The following is a 14,927-nucleotide window of genomic DNA, read 5'->3' on the forward strand; positions in this document are numbered from 1 at the left end:
ATTTTTGTTGTGTAGTGAATATAGTTAAAGTTAGAGTTAAAATTTTAAAAATTTGATTGCAAAATCAAACGGGGTGAAAAGACTCATGTTGATCTCTTCCCATCTTTGCGAGGGCATCGACACATGAGTTGGCCTCCCTGTACATATGCAAAGGGTGAAGTACATCCAGCTGATTGCAAAGTTCCCTACAATCATTTATGATAGGTTGAAAGAATAAATTAGACACATTATTACCCCGAATCCAATCATAGATCAGCTGAGCATCTAATTGTACGCATAATTTTCGAACGCCACAAGAGACAGTCATCTGAAGTCCCTATTTAAGCGCACTAAGTTCGGTAACGAGAGTGAAAGTGTGACCAAGGTTCATTATGAAACCATTCATCCAGTTGCCATAGTGGTCTCTAAGTACACCAGCTCCTCCTGCTTTCCCGAGATTGCCTTCCACTGACCCATCCGTATTCAGAGGGTGGAAACCTTTAGGTGGGGGATTCCATTTGATCATGATGTTCTTGGTTGGAGCAGTGGTTTTATCAGTTATAGAACCCCAGAATTCCGCAACAAGCTCGTTGGTGAGGAAATGGAGGTCCCTATCGAGAACACGTTGCGATTTTTCCATAGGTTCCAAATGGCAACTGGGAAAATTACTTCCGAGGAATGCCCGGGGTTGATAAATGGGACGATGAACAATTAAACCTAAGCCATTCCGTGAATGGAATAGAGAAGGTAGCTCGCTTGGATGAAGGTATGTTGGCGTTTTCCTAGAAATCACGAGCTAGAGGACACTCTCAGAATGTGTTGGATTGTCTCTTCCTGGCAATGACATATAGGGCAACTTGGATCGACCGGTATGCCTATGGCAGCAAGATGGGCACGGGTTGCCAATTTTTCATGACAGCATAACCAGATGAGGTGTTGTATTTTCGAGATAACTAAGCATTTCCATATCCAAGACCACTTCCCTAGAGGTGGAGGGTTCGGGCTGTTAAGGAGAAGCTTATAGGCAGATTTTGCTGAGTAAAAGCCATTCCTTGAGTGGCCCAAAACCAAATGATCTTCACAATCGTTGGAGGAGTAAATAGGGATGCCACGAATAGCTTCCCAGAGTTCAGAGGATAGAAGGAGAGGGATGTTACCGAAATCCCATCCCCTAGTGTTCGTAATGATCGAGTCCACCGATCGAGAATCTTCCAACAAGGGTAGTGGTCCATGAACATAGCTCCTTAATAGACACTGCCCCACCCATGTGTCGTTCCATTCTCGATGACCCATTTTGATCCTCTGTCCCAAACTTGAAGACCAGCTCTCAATGCATTTCAAGTTGCAGAACCCTTCCAAAGTTGATCTGGGCTTTGATTTCCAAATTTGTGTCTGATTAGTTTTGTCAAGGCGAATCTTCTGACATTGCCCTTTCCACAAGCTTTCCCAGCATGACTTTGTTACTGTGCGGACCCGAACTTCATCTGGATTGTGATATTAGCTTTCCTCAGGAGGATTATATCGTCCGCAAAAAGTAGATGGGAACATCCAAAGCAGCCTCATGAAGGTTGGATATTCGACCATTTCTTGTCTCGGACTGCATCTTCGAACATATTGGAGAGGTACTCCATGCATACTATAAACAGGTATGGGGACAGCGGGTCCCCCTGTTGGATTCCTCGAGATGGTCTGAATTTGTCGAGGCAGCCACCATTAAATAAGATAGAAATTGTTGTTGAGGTCACACATTCCACGATGAGCTTGATCCATGCCTCGGGAAATCCAAAATAGACCAGTACTTGATGTAGAAAGCTCCATTCCAATCTATCATAAGCTTTTTCTAGTAATTGACCCGACATTTAAATATACTTAAGTACTTCCCATTTCTTCATCAATTTATGATATATAAAAGCGAAAGAGCTGAATCATGAGAGTTCTATTTAAGAACCGTAAGCTCCTGGTGAAATATATTAATGCCGTAATTATCTCAACCACGTGCCTATCCACCTCCGAGAAATTGACCGACTTTGTCGTGGATATGTGGCTTGACAGGTGAGACAAGCTCAGCCCCTCGGCAAAGTCGACCTCCTCATCGGAGGTGGAGCGGAGCGGCGAGCTAGAGCGGCCTGGCAAAGTCGACCTCCTTGGAGCCCCTCGGCAAAGTCGACCTCTTCTTGGCATGCAACAACGACATTTGGGCAAGTTGGAGCGGCTCGCGAGCCTGTCGTCACCGGAGAAGAGGGGCGGAGAGGATGGGGAAGAAGATAGCCTTTTGGAGGAAAATAGGGGCTCTGAGTCAATGGTGGGGCCTATCGATTGCCAGCTAAGCTCCACGTTTGTAGTGGTGGGCCAGCAAAAGTGCCAAGCCAGCACTTAATGGAGCTTTTCAATGGAATTGACGAAAATGTTAGAATTGACACAAAATTCATTCTCCATGTCAGTTTATGTAATTTAACGATCGCGTGCTAGATGTGGCACAAAGTGAGAACCACGTGCCTGTTTGTGTCATTAACCCTTTTGTTTTCTCCGCCCGATCCATCGGTCCAGGCGAGGCAGCGAAGACAGAGAGTCTTCGCTCAGGTTAAGAAAGCTGCTCCTACTTAAGAATCATCGTCCTCTTCTTCTTCCTCTTTGTAGGACGCCTTCTTCCATGGTTACATTTTGGCGAAAAAGAGAGAATGAACGTTCCCGTTAGGATCCTTCGCCCAGCAAGAGGGAAGATGGGCACGGCATCAAAGGACAGTTTCAAGTTCAATGCCCCTGCCTCCGAGTTTGTCGCTTGGCTGCAGGCCCAGCGGCTACCCCATCTCTCCGCTAGTATTATACTACCCTTGCTTCTAGTTGCAGTTGCTCTTCAGCGGTGGCCCGGCCATGGGGCTGGCAGCTGGTTCGTTTAACCCATCTGGCTCTTCGAGATAGGAAATTCACAATAATAGTATTCATAGAGAGAAACACTGGGTGCCTTATAGAAGAAGAAAACGAAACCAAGAACAAAAAACATGTGCTCAAGGACATGAGCTTGCTCGACCAATGATTCTGACCAAAATAAGTATAAAGACCCCGAAGATTCGGTATTTTTTTTTTTTTTTAAATTTCGCCAAGATTCAGATGTATGAGTTAATTATCCAAAATTATTAGAGTAAAACTTCCACGTACACTTCTCTAGCATTCCCTCGGCTCGTGGTTGATGGACCATTCGAATCCCGGCCTTGTGGTTGATGGACCGACCCAATCCTTTGAATAATGTATATTTGTGACTTCTCTTCTTTTCCTTTCAATAGGCAAATATATTTACAATACGGAAATGCAATCCATCATTTCATTGTATTTTTAAAATATATTTTATAAAAAGATTAATCAAATACATGAGCCTGCGCAAGAACTAGTTCAAATAATGCATGAAGCAAGGTGGTTATATAAGTCTATGCCTTCTTACTCCCCTTCTTAACAATGCTAGTCATTAGTATGGAAGAGAGGTCCTCATCGCTATTGGTTTCCTCTTCCGTACTTTCTTTCATTTCCTCTTCACCGCTTTCAATTTCTTCGTCCTAAAACAAGACAGCGCAAAAGTTTTCAAGTCAAAGGCTTGTCAATAGAATAAGAACAAGGCAAGAAAATGTTTGGTTTTTACTTAACGTACGAAATAAAAATAAAGTGGACACGAACAATCTGATTTTTATAGCAAAAAGTTAAAGGAAACTCGATTTTTGTTCCAAAAAAGCTTTTTCAAAAGCTTATATATGTAAGCTCATAGCAAAGAGCGAGTACATATTGAAGACTTAAAGAGAGCGAAAGAGAAACAAATGTTAAGGAAATATTATGTGTCCCAATAACAATATTAAGGAAAAAAGCATTAAATCTAGCCAAAACTACTTTGAAATGAACCAGGTAAGAAGCAGAAGATACCCGTAACACGAGAACATACATGAGACTAACGTAAGGAAAATACGTGTTGAAATGCACCAAAACTAAGTTGAAATACATTAGAAGAAGAGAGAGATTACCGGCTGCAAAAGAGATGTTAAAAGCAATGAGAACTGAGCTAAAATGTACCCGGAAAGGAGCATAAATATATCAGAAACACTGCTACCTAACAGAGGCAATACAACGGCACTAAGAGATGATTTAGTTTGAATTGTATAGTAGAAACAGAACTATACAACATTTATATTTACCTTTCTTCCATACTGTTTACACCCGATTTCCGCATCTTGTGTCAATTACGGAGTTTGGAGCCCACGAAACGTAATTAGGTAATTATTGGACAACCCATGCACGCGAGAAGGTCAGCCCGAGCGAGCAAAGTCCCAGATAGGAGGAGAGACCCGCAATTGAAGCTCGAGGAATGCCTGACCTGAGAAGCTGTGGCACAACCCGAACTGGACAGCCAAGGCTGGGGTTGGCAGCCCGTGATGGAAGTTGATGGGAAGATCTTCCTAACCGAGGCAATGATGAACCTGGACATCCCTCAAGAAGGCAAGGGTCATGAGCGAGGAAAATTTATTTATTGTTACTTAGAGTTAGTGTAAGATACCCAAATAAGTCATGACATTATGTGATTTCCTTAGATGAATATTTTCCTTATTCCATGTAATAATGATCTTGACTTACCTAATTAGGCTATTAGGCAACCATTTGTAACTCTCCGACAACATTCACATAAAACGCACGTTTATATATCTTTATTTTCCGGTATTTTACATTCCTGCCCTTTACATTTCGTTTTTCATTATATTTATGCACTTCAAGTACACAATTTAATTCGTTGCACCCGCCGTACCTCTCGGTGTCTATCCTCTCTACCCAGTTCAAGTTTCTGGGCAGCGATTGGACTCCATCCGAGCTTTGGCTTCTGGGCCAAGGCGCGAATTCCTCTAGGCTTCATTAAGGCTGAGATCCATACCTCGAGGGTCTTCTGGTTTTCATGGCGGCATTGTCCTCAAGACTGGCTTCTGGGTCGTCTTTCTCCAGCAAGGTTATAAATCACACGCATGTGCTGGGAGAATCAAAGTGGCCTTACCCTCGTGGCCGTGACATCATCTGAGCTCAATCAATCATCACGCACTCCATCAATCTATACCTTCGAGGAAATCCCGCCGCCGGCTAGTCCTATTGATCTCCGGGACCGTGGTGCTACGAGCTAGTCTGGTGGGGACGGCTAGTGGTTCCGCCCTTACACATTCTTGGGACCGTTCCATGGCGCACCTGGCAATCATCATACCTGCCATGTCAAAGCCGGAGGTTGAACGCGGAATCTAGGGAGAACACATCCGAGTCCCAAAAATCAATGATATCAATATCATCCCGTTATTCTTAAATCAACCATGGGTTTGCATCGACTGCCGCTATTGTTGGAGTTAAGTATAGCATGCTCCTCCGGGGAAAAAGAAACATGCAGTATAAGTGTGTGGAAGAAACTTACCACATTCAATCTGTCCGATTTGGAGACCCGATGAAATGCATGCAAGGAATGCTCGAGAGGGTCAATCAGATCACACGAACCTTCTTGCGGAGCTATCATCCTCAGGACTAGATACCTGCTGAGATGCAAACAACTTGAGAAAATAAGTTACTTTGCAAGCAAGTACTACAGCTAGAATATGAACTAAATTATTTCACAGCAAACATATTAACATTCACTTGAGTTAACATCAGAGAATCGTATGTTGTTTTCTGCAGACTAATTAATATTTCACATTTGTGCAGACAAATAACATGATTTGGTTTCCCCCTTTAAGCCAAGCATTCCATGGATCAACTGCTTTAATTTATCTTTTTGAGCCAAAAGAAAAGGAAGCCAGTAGATGACGGTCCGTAAGGGCAAAGAGATTTTCGCCAATCAGTGAGAATTAGACTTGGATTCCAAGTTGGGTAAAGGACCTAATGACAAAAACAGCCAAAGCTGATCGGTGATGGCACACTATGATCAGCAGAAAGAGAGAAATAGTACAGGAGAGAGAGAGAGAGAGAGAGAGAGAGAGAGATTGCAACCACATGGTGGTCGGTAATGGCCGAAGCTAAAACAGTCGGCGAGTTTCGAGATGGAGGAAAGAGGTGATAAAAAAGAATGGGAGAGAAGCGACTGAAATAGAAAGAGAAGCAAGAGAAGGAGCAATGGCTATCAGCGAGGACAGGAATGGCCGTCCGTGAGGCCTTCAAAGCTGCCGTGAGGCAAACGGTGATGGAGAACAGAGTCGTCTCTGTTTCTTTTCCTTTCTTACCCAAATGTTCCCGACAATGGCACGATGGGGCGCTGCCGTTAATGGTGCATATAACTGCCGCGTATTCACCAAGATGAGGGCAACTTCAAAATGCCGCGAGGTTGTCAGCAAATAAAGGATACAGCGGCAGTTTTTGAACTGCCATGGCATCAACTTAGTTCTGTAGTAGCATATCTCATATAACAAGTCCATTTTAGCCAAACATCAACGATAAAACTTCTATATCTCGAGCTCAAACCAATGACAAGGGACCTTCTACTATTACAATAGTATTACATTCGACGACTCGCTACCGTATATATATGTTCTTATTGACTCTTGAGGAAATATACTTACATAATCCCAACTACAGACTGCAATAGATAGCCAGCAGTTCCTGAAATTACCCTTATTTTTATACTCAGCACAGCACAAGAAGATCTCTCTTCCATTTTGAGTACTCCAGATTCATGCGTATATGTCGACTCCCCAGAACTTAGCGGGTTGATTCGTCCTGTAGTTCTTGTCCAGACCTTTTATCAGTTCCATGTCCTCTTCCGCCAGTTCGAAGTCGAGCGCGGCGAAATTCTCCGCCAACCTCTCAGGCTTCGATGACTTGGGTATGACTGCCGTGTTTCGCTGTATACCCCATCGAAGTGCAATCTGAGCTACGGACTTCCCATATTTCTTCGCCAAGCCCTGGTTTTCACGAAATACAGTTAGAACCCATCGACCGACTTGCAGGAAAATTGTCAGGGATTTTATGTACAGTCCGATGGAAAACATTTGACTCACTGGGCTCATATCACCCTGGTGGAAAATATTGGTGTAAACTTACTTTTAACACAGGGTCCTCCAAACACGAGACTGACCCAAACATCTCGACGTTGGCAGTGGAGCCTCCCAGAGGAGTGTGGGCCACGACACGGATCCCGTGTTTCTGGCAGAACTTGACGAGAGACTCTCGCTGGAAGTAGGGGTGGAGCTCCAGCTGGCTCACCGCCGGCTTTATTCTGGAGTAAGCTAAGCAATCCCTCGTCAGGAGGAGGCTATAGTTGCTGCAATATTCAAGAGTTCTAATTAGAGCCCAAAATAATCCGTTGTATTTTGGTTTGTAGAGATCATTGATAAGCATCGAGATGGAGGAAGCTGTGTTGTGCTTTAATTTTTCCCTTTCTGTGTGTTGCATGAGGGAAAAACTTGAAAACCAGGGAACACGTACGAAACTAGTTCAGTTCGTTCGTTATTTTCAAATATAATGAAGTCCGCTTAGATTTTAATAGGGGTCCATCGTATTTCTGTTTTCCGTTCGGTTCCAACTGAAGCCGAACCTGAAGCCAATGCTGCGGACCAAGCCCATGTCGACGAGAGCTTCCATGGAACGCCAAACGCTTTCCAGTGAAATGGTGGTGTTGATGTCCAGGACTCCGTTGTCCAACACACTCGCCACGGCTCCAATTCCTACGTTATGGAATTACAAGACAACATCAGAAATTCCGAGTAGTAATAATTTAGCGCGAGGCTATACTACGCTTCCAAAGCTCGGTTCGGTCAAGCATATACGAGCATGAGAAGGTAGATGTGTTGGAGTACCAGTGTGGGGCGTGGGAACAGGGAAGTGGATGAGGTAGAGGTCCAGGTAGTCCAGCTGCAGCTTCTTCAAGCTGTCCTTGCAGGCCTCAATCACATGACCGTGATCCGAGTTCCATATCTGCATCATGAAAAATTCGAAACTATAAGACGAGTACGAGAAAGCGCCTTGTGGTCTAAGTTTTCAGTACCGGGAAAAAACCCGACCTTTGTGGTGATAAACACTTCCTCCCGCTTGACAAGGCCGAGCCGGAATGCTTCCGCAAGTGCCTCCCCAACTTCCTTTTCATTCTTGTACTTGGCTGCAAAGAAAAACGTCTCCAGCTTAACAAAGACGTTCGTATATTTGGTGCGTCATCGGAAATCATAGGTATCTAATTGGTCTATATTGGTCCTCTTCACAGTCCTTACTTTATTTTTATATCTTAAAAGAGCTTGTCAATCAGCTTTTTGACGGTTGAATGATTAATAAATTATTTAATTATTCATTAATAATTAAAATTTAATAATTTAAAAAGTGATTAAAAGGTGATTACATCATATAATTTGTTGTCTAGGAGTGAACATGAAAAGAATTTAAATTTGTATCGTACTTTTTATTTTTATACCAGATCCATAGACCTCTCTTATAAATAAAAAAAAAGGTATATCATACCAGCACAGTCGAAGTGACGATAACCAATCTTGATGGCATGGAAGAGAAGGTCCTTGATATCCTTCCCTTCCATCCGGAAGAAGCCGAGGCCCATTATAGGCATCGTGGCACCACTGTTAAGGGTGACTTCCTTCGAGAAATCACAGTTCAGGGACGCCGGCATGGAGAAGCCATTGCTAAGAGTTGGTGCCATTACTAGCTCTCTCTCTATCTCTCTCTCTCTCTTTTTCTCTCAGCCTCTACGATGAGAAGATTTCTTTTGCTTGTTCCTGGTATGTGTTGTGTTGTGCTGCTACGAAGGGGGATATGTCGACCGTATTTATAGAAAAAAGATATATGGGCTCCACAAATATACAACCAAAACAAATGGGCTCCACAAATTTATAACCAATATTCTTTTTTTTAAATTATTTGGGTTTTTTTATTTTATAATTATTATTTTTGGTGAACCAAAGGCGGCGAAGCTCTTTTTTTTTTTTTAAATTTATATATTTTAATTTATTTTAGGATTTCTCATGCTGCTTTATTTCATCTTCCTCTATTTCTTACTAGAACCACATAAAACCTTTCCAATAATTGAAGAAAAGCAAGGAGGTAACTTAAAAACTCTCTTCAAAAACCTACAACATATGTTCTACTACTTGAACTCTTATCATGCGGATTGAGGGACATTGCCTAGTACCACTCGACTACCTATTACAATTAGAATACTTTGACAGTGTTGAGAGTTGAAATCTTACATGAAAACATCAATGAAAAATATACTAGGAAAATCAAATCCACAGCTTGAGTTTTTTAATTAAAAATGGACTCAGTCATTTCAAATCAATGAAAATGTCACACAGTATTAGAGTATTTACATGCACGTGTAAGTTAACACCACATCAAATCCGAGTATAAAACTCGTGGTCAATCCTAGCTTGAGAGTAGAAGAGGGGAGTCCACCTTGTAGCAATTATCCCCCACCCCCACCCCCGAATGTTAATCCGAGTATAAAACTCGTGGTCAATCCTAGCTTGAGAGTAGAAGAGGGGAGTCCACCTTGTAGCAATTATCCCCCACCCCCACCCCCGAATGTGGAACAAGATGATGCTCATCTCGTAGTTAAGTTTGAGTACGGAACTGGAAGTCTACTTGTAGTCAATTGCTAAGTACATGCGATACGTGGCACGTATAAACAAGCATCACTAACGTGGGTTGGTTCAAGCGGTTCGACGCATGTTCTGCTTAAGTAAATTCTCGAGTTCGTGTCATTGTGAATGCAGAAAATTCACGCCGAGAGAGCTTCACTTCTTAGTAAGCCAACCTGGCTCAACTAAATTAATTGGAACCTAATTAAACTTTCGAATATCATGATTTAAATAAAAAATACACACAGAATTCCCGAAATTAATGAGAAAATCTTGTGAGAACACAGGCCACAAAATTAAACAGGTGGTAATATACTGTATATCCTAAATGAGTAAGTTACGTGTACATTTTTTCTAGACCCATCAATAGAAATACACTCCAATAACAAGTAAACATATGGCTCTTGATCGACCAGATAAGGAAAACCAAATGGCTCCAAATACCGGCCATACCGGTGAGCAAGGCCGTAATGTAGCACATGATATGATATCTGTCCTTTCGCCATGACGAGCAGTCTTCCATAGATGAAAGATTTGACATATCTTTAGCTTAAAGCTAGGGACATGTGCCCGTTTCTTTTATTGCTTTCCTAACCCCCATTATACTGTTTCCCATGTCAGCGGATACGTGGTTGCCCTCGACTAACTCCCACTTCCACGTGAATATACTGCGTGTAAACTAACGGGCATGGACGGTGCCAGCAATTCATTTAGGCTGGGGCAATCATTAAGTAAAAATGATTGAGATCATATATATAATATAAATCTTATCAAAACTAAAAAATCAGTTCAATTGAGCTTCCTCGCTCTTGCCTTTTCTTCTTCTGTGCTGCCTTATATAAGATATTTATTTCCTCTGGCCAAATTCCTCAAGTAAAGTTGATTGAGATCATAATTATTCATCAATAATTAACATTGTTGTTTTGGCGGAATGGAATTAAAACTCATCTCATCTGGAGATGGTGGTTTTGCCCACCCACAGGTGGATCCCTCTCTTTATTTTAATTATATATAATATGCAATATAAATACAATCAAAACTGTTGTTTTGATGGGACGGTGGTAGCGAGTGAGGCCCTTTTCCCCACTCCCTTCCTTCCCTTTTTTTTTTAATTTTTAATTTTTTTAATTAAAACTCGTCCCGTCTTGAAGGATGGGATGAGTACGGTGGATTTGCCCACTCGTGGATGGGGCCCACTCTTTAGTTTTGTTTTGTTTTGTTTTTTTTCTAATTATATATAATATATATGATATGAATACAATTAAAAATGTTATTTCGGTACGGTGAAATTAAAACTAGTCCTATCTTGCATGATGGTGCGAGTATGGTGGTTTTGCCCACCCGCAGATAGGGCCCTCTCTTATTTTTTTATAATTTCATATAATATATAATATAAATACAATTATGACTGTTATTTCAGGGGATGGGGTTGGCAGGTAGGGACCTTTTCCCCCATTCTCTTCCTTCCTTCTTTTTTTCCTAAATTTTTTTTATTTATATACTTTCTTTTAAAAAAAAATATTCGCCCTTTCTGTTCAGTATTTTTAAACTTGACTCGACAAGATAGTGGTATAACTCGATTGGTCTGTTGGGTCTAATGACCCAATTACTATGTTTTGACCAGTTATTACATCTAAAAAATATTTTTCCCTTTTTATCTAGATTTATCCTTATTATGTGCAAACTTTTTCCCTTTTTTAATGATTACTATATAAGGAAAACAATGTGATCTACGGAAGTAAACCTAGCATTCATAACTGAATAAAACGTCACGTTTTTTTTTTTCGAGTTACAATAGGATGCTTACGGCCTAATACAAGAAAATTGAAAGGAAATCTAAATAAAGGGGCACGGGTAGTCCCACTGATGAGAATCGAACTCGAAACCTCTAGATTACCAGGTGAGGGTGTTAACCTTTGCACTACACCTCCTTTCTCAAAAAAAAACCGGTATTATATATCTTTATTCGCCCTTGTGGATAGCCTAAATAGGAGTATTTACTATTTCACTGCATAATACTTTTTTAATTTATTTATTTTTTATTTTAAAAGCTTTTAGTTTTCCTTGTCCGTGTTTCTCCTTACCTTTAGTAAGACTAGGCAATAACTCATGCATTGTACAAGAATTTTCGTATGAATATATATAGTCGAATTGTATTCTCAAATTATAGTGGTAATAATAAGATTTAATTAGCAAGAAAGACATTTTTGATCTTACAAATTTGGCCTCAAGTCAAATTTTTTTTTTCAGTAGAAATGCCTCAAGTCAATTTTGATCCTACAAGTTCTAAAAGTTCCAATTAATAAGATAGGAAAAATTCAATCATTCACAATCACCGATGAAGGAATTTTTCGAGAGTCAAGGACTATTAATCTTTTACTGATCCAACATCATACTTATGTGTGCATGAGGAAGGTAATGTAATGATTATTATTGAAAAAAAGTAAGTATTAATCATCTCCATCTTTTCTAGTAAAAGATAATTTGATGAACAAACTCCAGGGAATATGTTTTGAGAAGGCATTGTGTAACATTTGTTGCAAAAAATATAATTTTATACATATTTGTATTTTTTTAAAGGAAAAAATTTCCTCTGTAGAAAGAAATATGTCTATCATTATACAAGAGGACAGAGCCTGAAATACCATTTTTGGTGAGAGAGCAGGAAATGGAAAAGAAGAATGGGAAAAGGGGGAAAAAAAATTAATGCCTTATTAAATTTAGGATATTCTTGTCTAATGCATAGTAAATGGGGTGCATTAGCCATTAAGGGTGTGAAAATAGCTACACCCTAAAAAAGAATAGTATTCATATAATTAAGGGGTATTTATCTAAAATAACCCATGGTTTGCTCGTTTTGTCAAATCTATCATATATTTTTTTTGTCAAATTTATCCCATGATTTACTTTTTGCATCAAATCTATTCCGGCATTATCTTTTCCGTCAACATCTAACGGTCGTGCTGACGTGGCGCCTACATGGCAAGTGTGGCTCACTATCTCTTCACGTGCCACGTCAGCATGACCATTAGATGTTGACCGAAAAGATAACGTCCGGATAGATTTGATGCAAAAAGTAAACCATGAGATATATTTGACAAAAAAAAAGTATAGAATAGATTTGACAAAACGGACAAACCATGAGTCATTTTAGGTAAAAACCCCTATAATTAAACATATTTAATATATATGTATATATACTACTATAAGATCACGTGCATCGCACGTGAGAACAATCTCATTCACCACACCATTATGTATTTTATATGTAGTAGATAATAATAATTATTTAAATAAAAAATTATACAAAATTGATGTTTTGTATATTGGTGCTTAATGACGATATATTTCTCACAAATATTTGTAGTTTGAATCTTACGTGAAGTGAAAAGTATTTCATTTATTAATTTATCCTTCAAATATCATAATTAACAAAAAAGAAAATGTTGAAGAACATATATAGGTAAGATCTCAACAAATATAAAATGACGGAAGGCTTAAAACAAAATGAAACTGCTTCATATTATGAGGAGGATTTCAATATATGTAAAGCTGGAAAATTAACAAATTAAAGGAAGGCGAGAGTCATAAAACTGAACAAAATTAGCGTGACAAATAAAAAGATGATTAACAAAAGAAAATTGAAAAAATAGATAAGGGATATCGTAAATTTATTTTCATATATATATATATATTTTAAAAATGTATACATATATTAAAACATCATGATTTATAATTATTATATCAAACTTCATTTTTCAATTTTTTGATTTATTGAATATGTGATTATCTATGTTAATTGACATAATATTATAATTAGTTGACGGTTTTTAAACCCCGCAAGTGCACGGGCCGTGACAAGTAATAAAGTAATGAATAGAGTATTGTTCCTACGAGAATTTGATCTAAAGCTCCACTAGCGATCGAAATTCACAACTTAATCGAAGTTAAGCAAATCAAAGATCGATTGATTAAAAGAAAATAAAATAAAACAAATCAAGAACAATCAACGATCTGGTGAGGCGGCCTAAAATTACAATTTTCCCCAACACACAACTAACTTGAGCTACTCCCTCTATCCCTAATTCGTTTAAAATCCTATCTACTAACCTATGTTCTTAACTATCCTTAAGGTTCTTTCAAATCACTCAAGAAAATACTTACACAAACTGATCCCATATATTTCTATGGTTACCGAATTAATACAAGTTCATTAGGTACCAACCCTTCAGCTAGCTAAGGTGAATAGATATATTTCTCTCATACCCAAAAATCAATCATAAATCCAAATCTGCCATCGAAACTATCTATCAAAGTCGATCTTAGGCTAGTCTACTCCTAATCTATATCTATAATTCCCTTTTCGAGTTCATCTAGACTATTGAGATTAATACAATTGATGATCAGGCAATTGCATGTATTAAGCACGAAAATAGACTAAATATGTTAGAATCATGAGCTCATCAGTTCAAAAGAAAATAATCAAACTAATTACATACGAGTTCAATTGCAATCATAGCATATGAAATTAGCCCATAAGAATTAGAAAAGACATAAATGAATTCAACATAGACATTAAATCCAAAAGATATCCACAAAAGTATTAAGAAAACTCCCTAAAACTCAAGTCGACTTCTTCTCTATGGTGCCTTTCTCTTTTCTACCGTCCACACTCTAATATCACGGCTACTCTTGCTTTTATAGGAGAAAGATACAAAATCCTATCTATATCTCACCATATCTAATTTCCCTCGAAATCAAAATTCAATTTCCTATTTTATGCAATAAGGGATGTCTTTCTTAAAACCCAAGAATATGATCCCAAACAAATCAATATATCTCCCTCTTAATTTCCTCCTCCAAATATGCTTGGTATCCACGCAGGATATCAAGAAACTCGAATTTCGACCGAGTGAACAGATCAGCCATGGCCTGGGCCTCCAAATCCGTGGCCCGAGCTCTCTTGGATCAGTATTTTCTGGCCTGCGTTGAACTTTATTTGGCTATATCTTCCTCATCCGAGCTCCGATTGACAAACCGTTTAAACCACTGCACTCCTGACTTGATAATCTTTCTATTCATATGCAATTTACACCAATTATTCGAGTTAAACCTCTCCAAAAAATGAAGAACTTAGAAGTTACAAAAGACCGATTAACTAAATGACTCCAAAAATCACCTAAAAACAAATAAAAAACAAATAAAAACTCCAACCATTTAAGAATGCAAATGAATGAAAATAAACTAAACACTACTCAAACTAATTTTATCTCGGTAAACTAGCTCCTATTATACCCGTAAAAAAGTACAAATAACTCTAATTTAATAGAGTTATCAAAGTCAACTATGAAATCAAATTTTTAAGAAACTAAT

The 14,927-nt window shown here is 39.1% G+C and overlaps 1 protein-coding gene across 1 annotated transcript; it reads right to left on the minus strand.

The window, feature by feature from the left end:
* Positions 1-6,354: 6,354 nt before the first annotated feature.
* On the minus strand, positions 6,355-8,728 carry LOC116204580 (NADP-dependent D-sorbitol-6-phosphate dehydrogenase-like). The gene is made up of 6 exons (XM_031536732.1): positions 8,425-8,728; positions 7,977-8,071; positions 7,773-7,890; positions 7,511-7,640; positions 7,018-7,237; positions 6,355-6,878 (listed from the first exon to the last, which is right to left on the minus strand). The coding sequence occupies exons 1-6, from the start codon at positions 8,615-8,617 to the stop codon at positions 6,648-6,650; spliced, it is 987 nt and encodes a 328-aa protein (XP_031392592.1). The 5' UTR covers positions 8,618-8,728; the 3' UTR covers positions 6,355-6,647.
* Between the last annotated feature and the right edge of the window lie 6,199 nt (positions 8,729-14,927).

Source organism: Punica granatum, chromosome 4 (assembly GCF_007655135.1).
Source record: "Punica granatum isolate Tunisia-2019 chromosome 4, ASM765513v2, whole genome shotgun sequence".
Classification (NCBI taxonomy): domain Eukaryota; kingdom Viridiplantae; phylum Streptophyta; class Magnoliopsida; order Myrtales; family Lythraceae; genus Punica; species Punica granatum.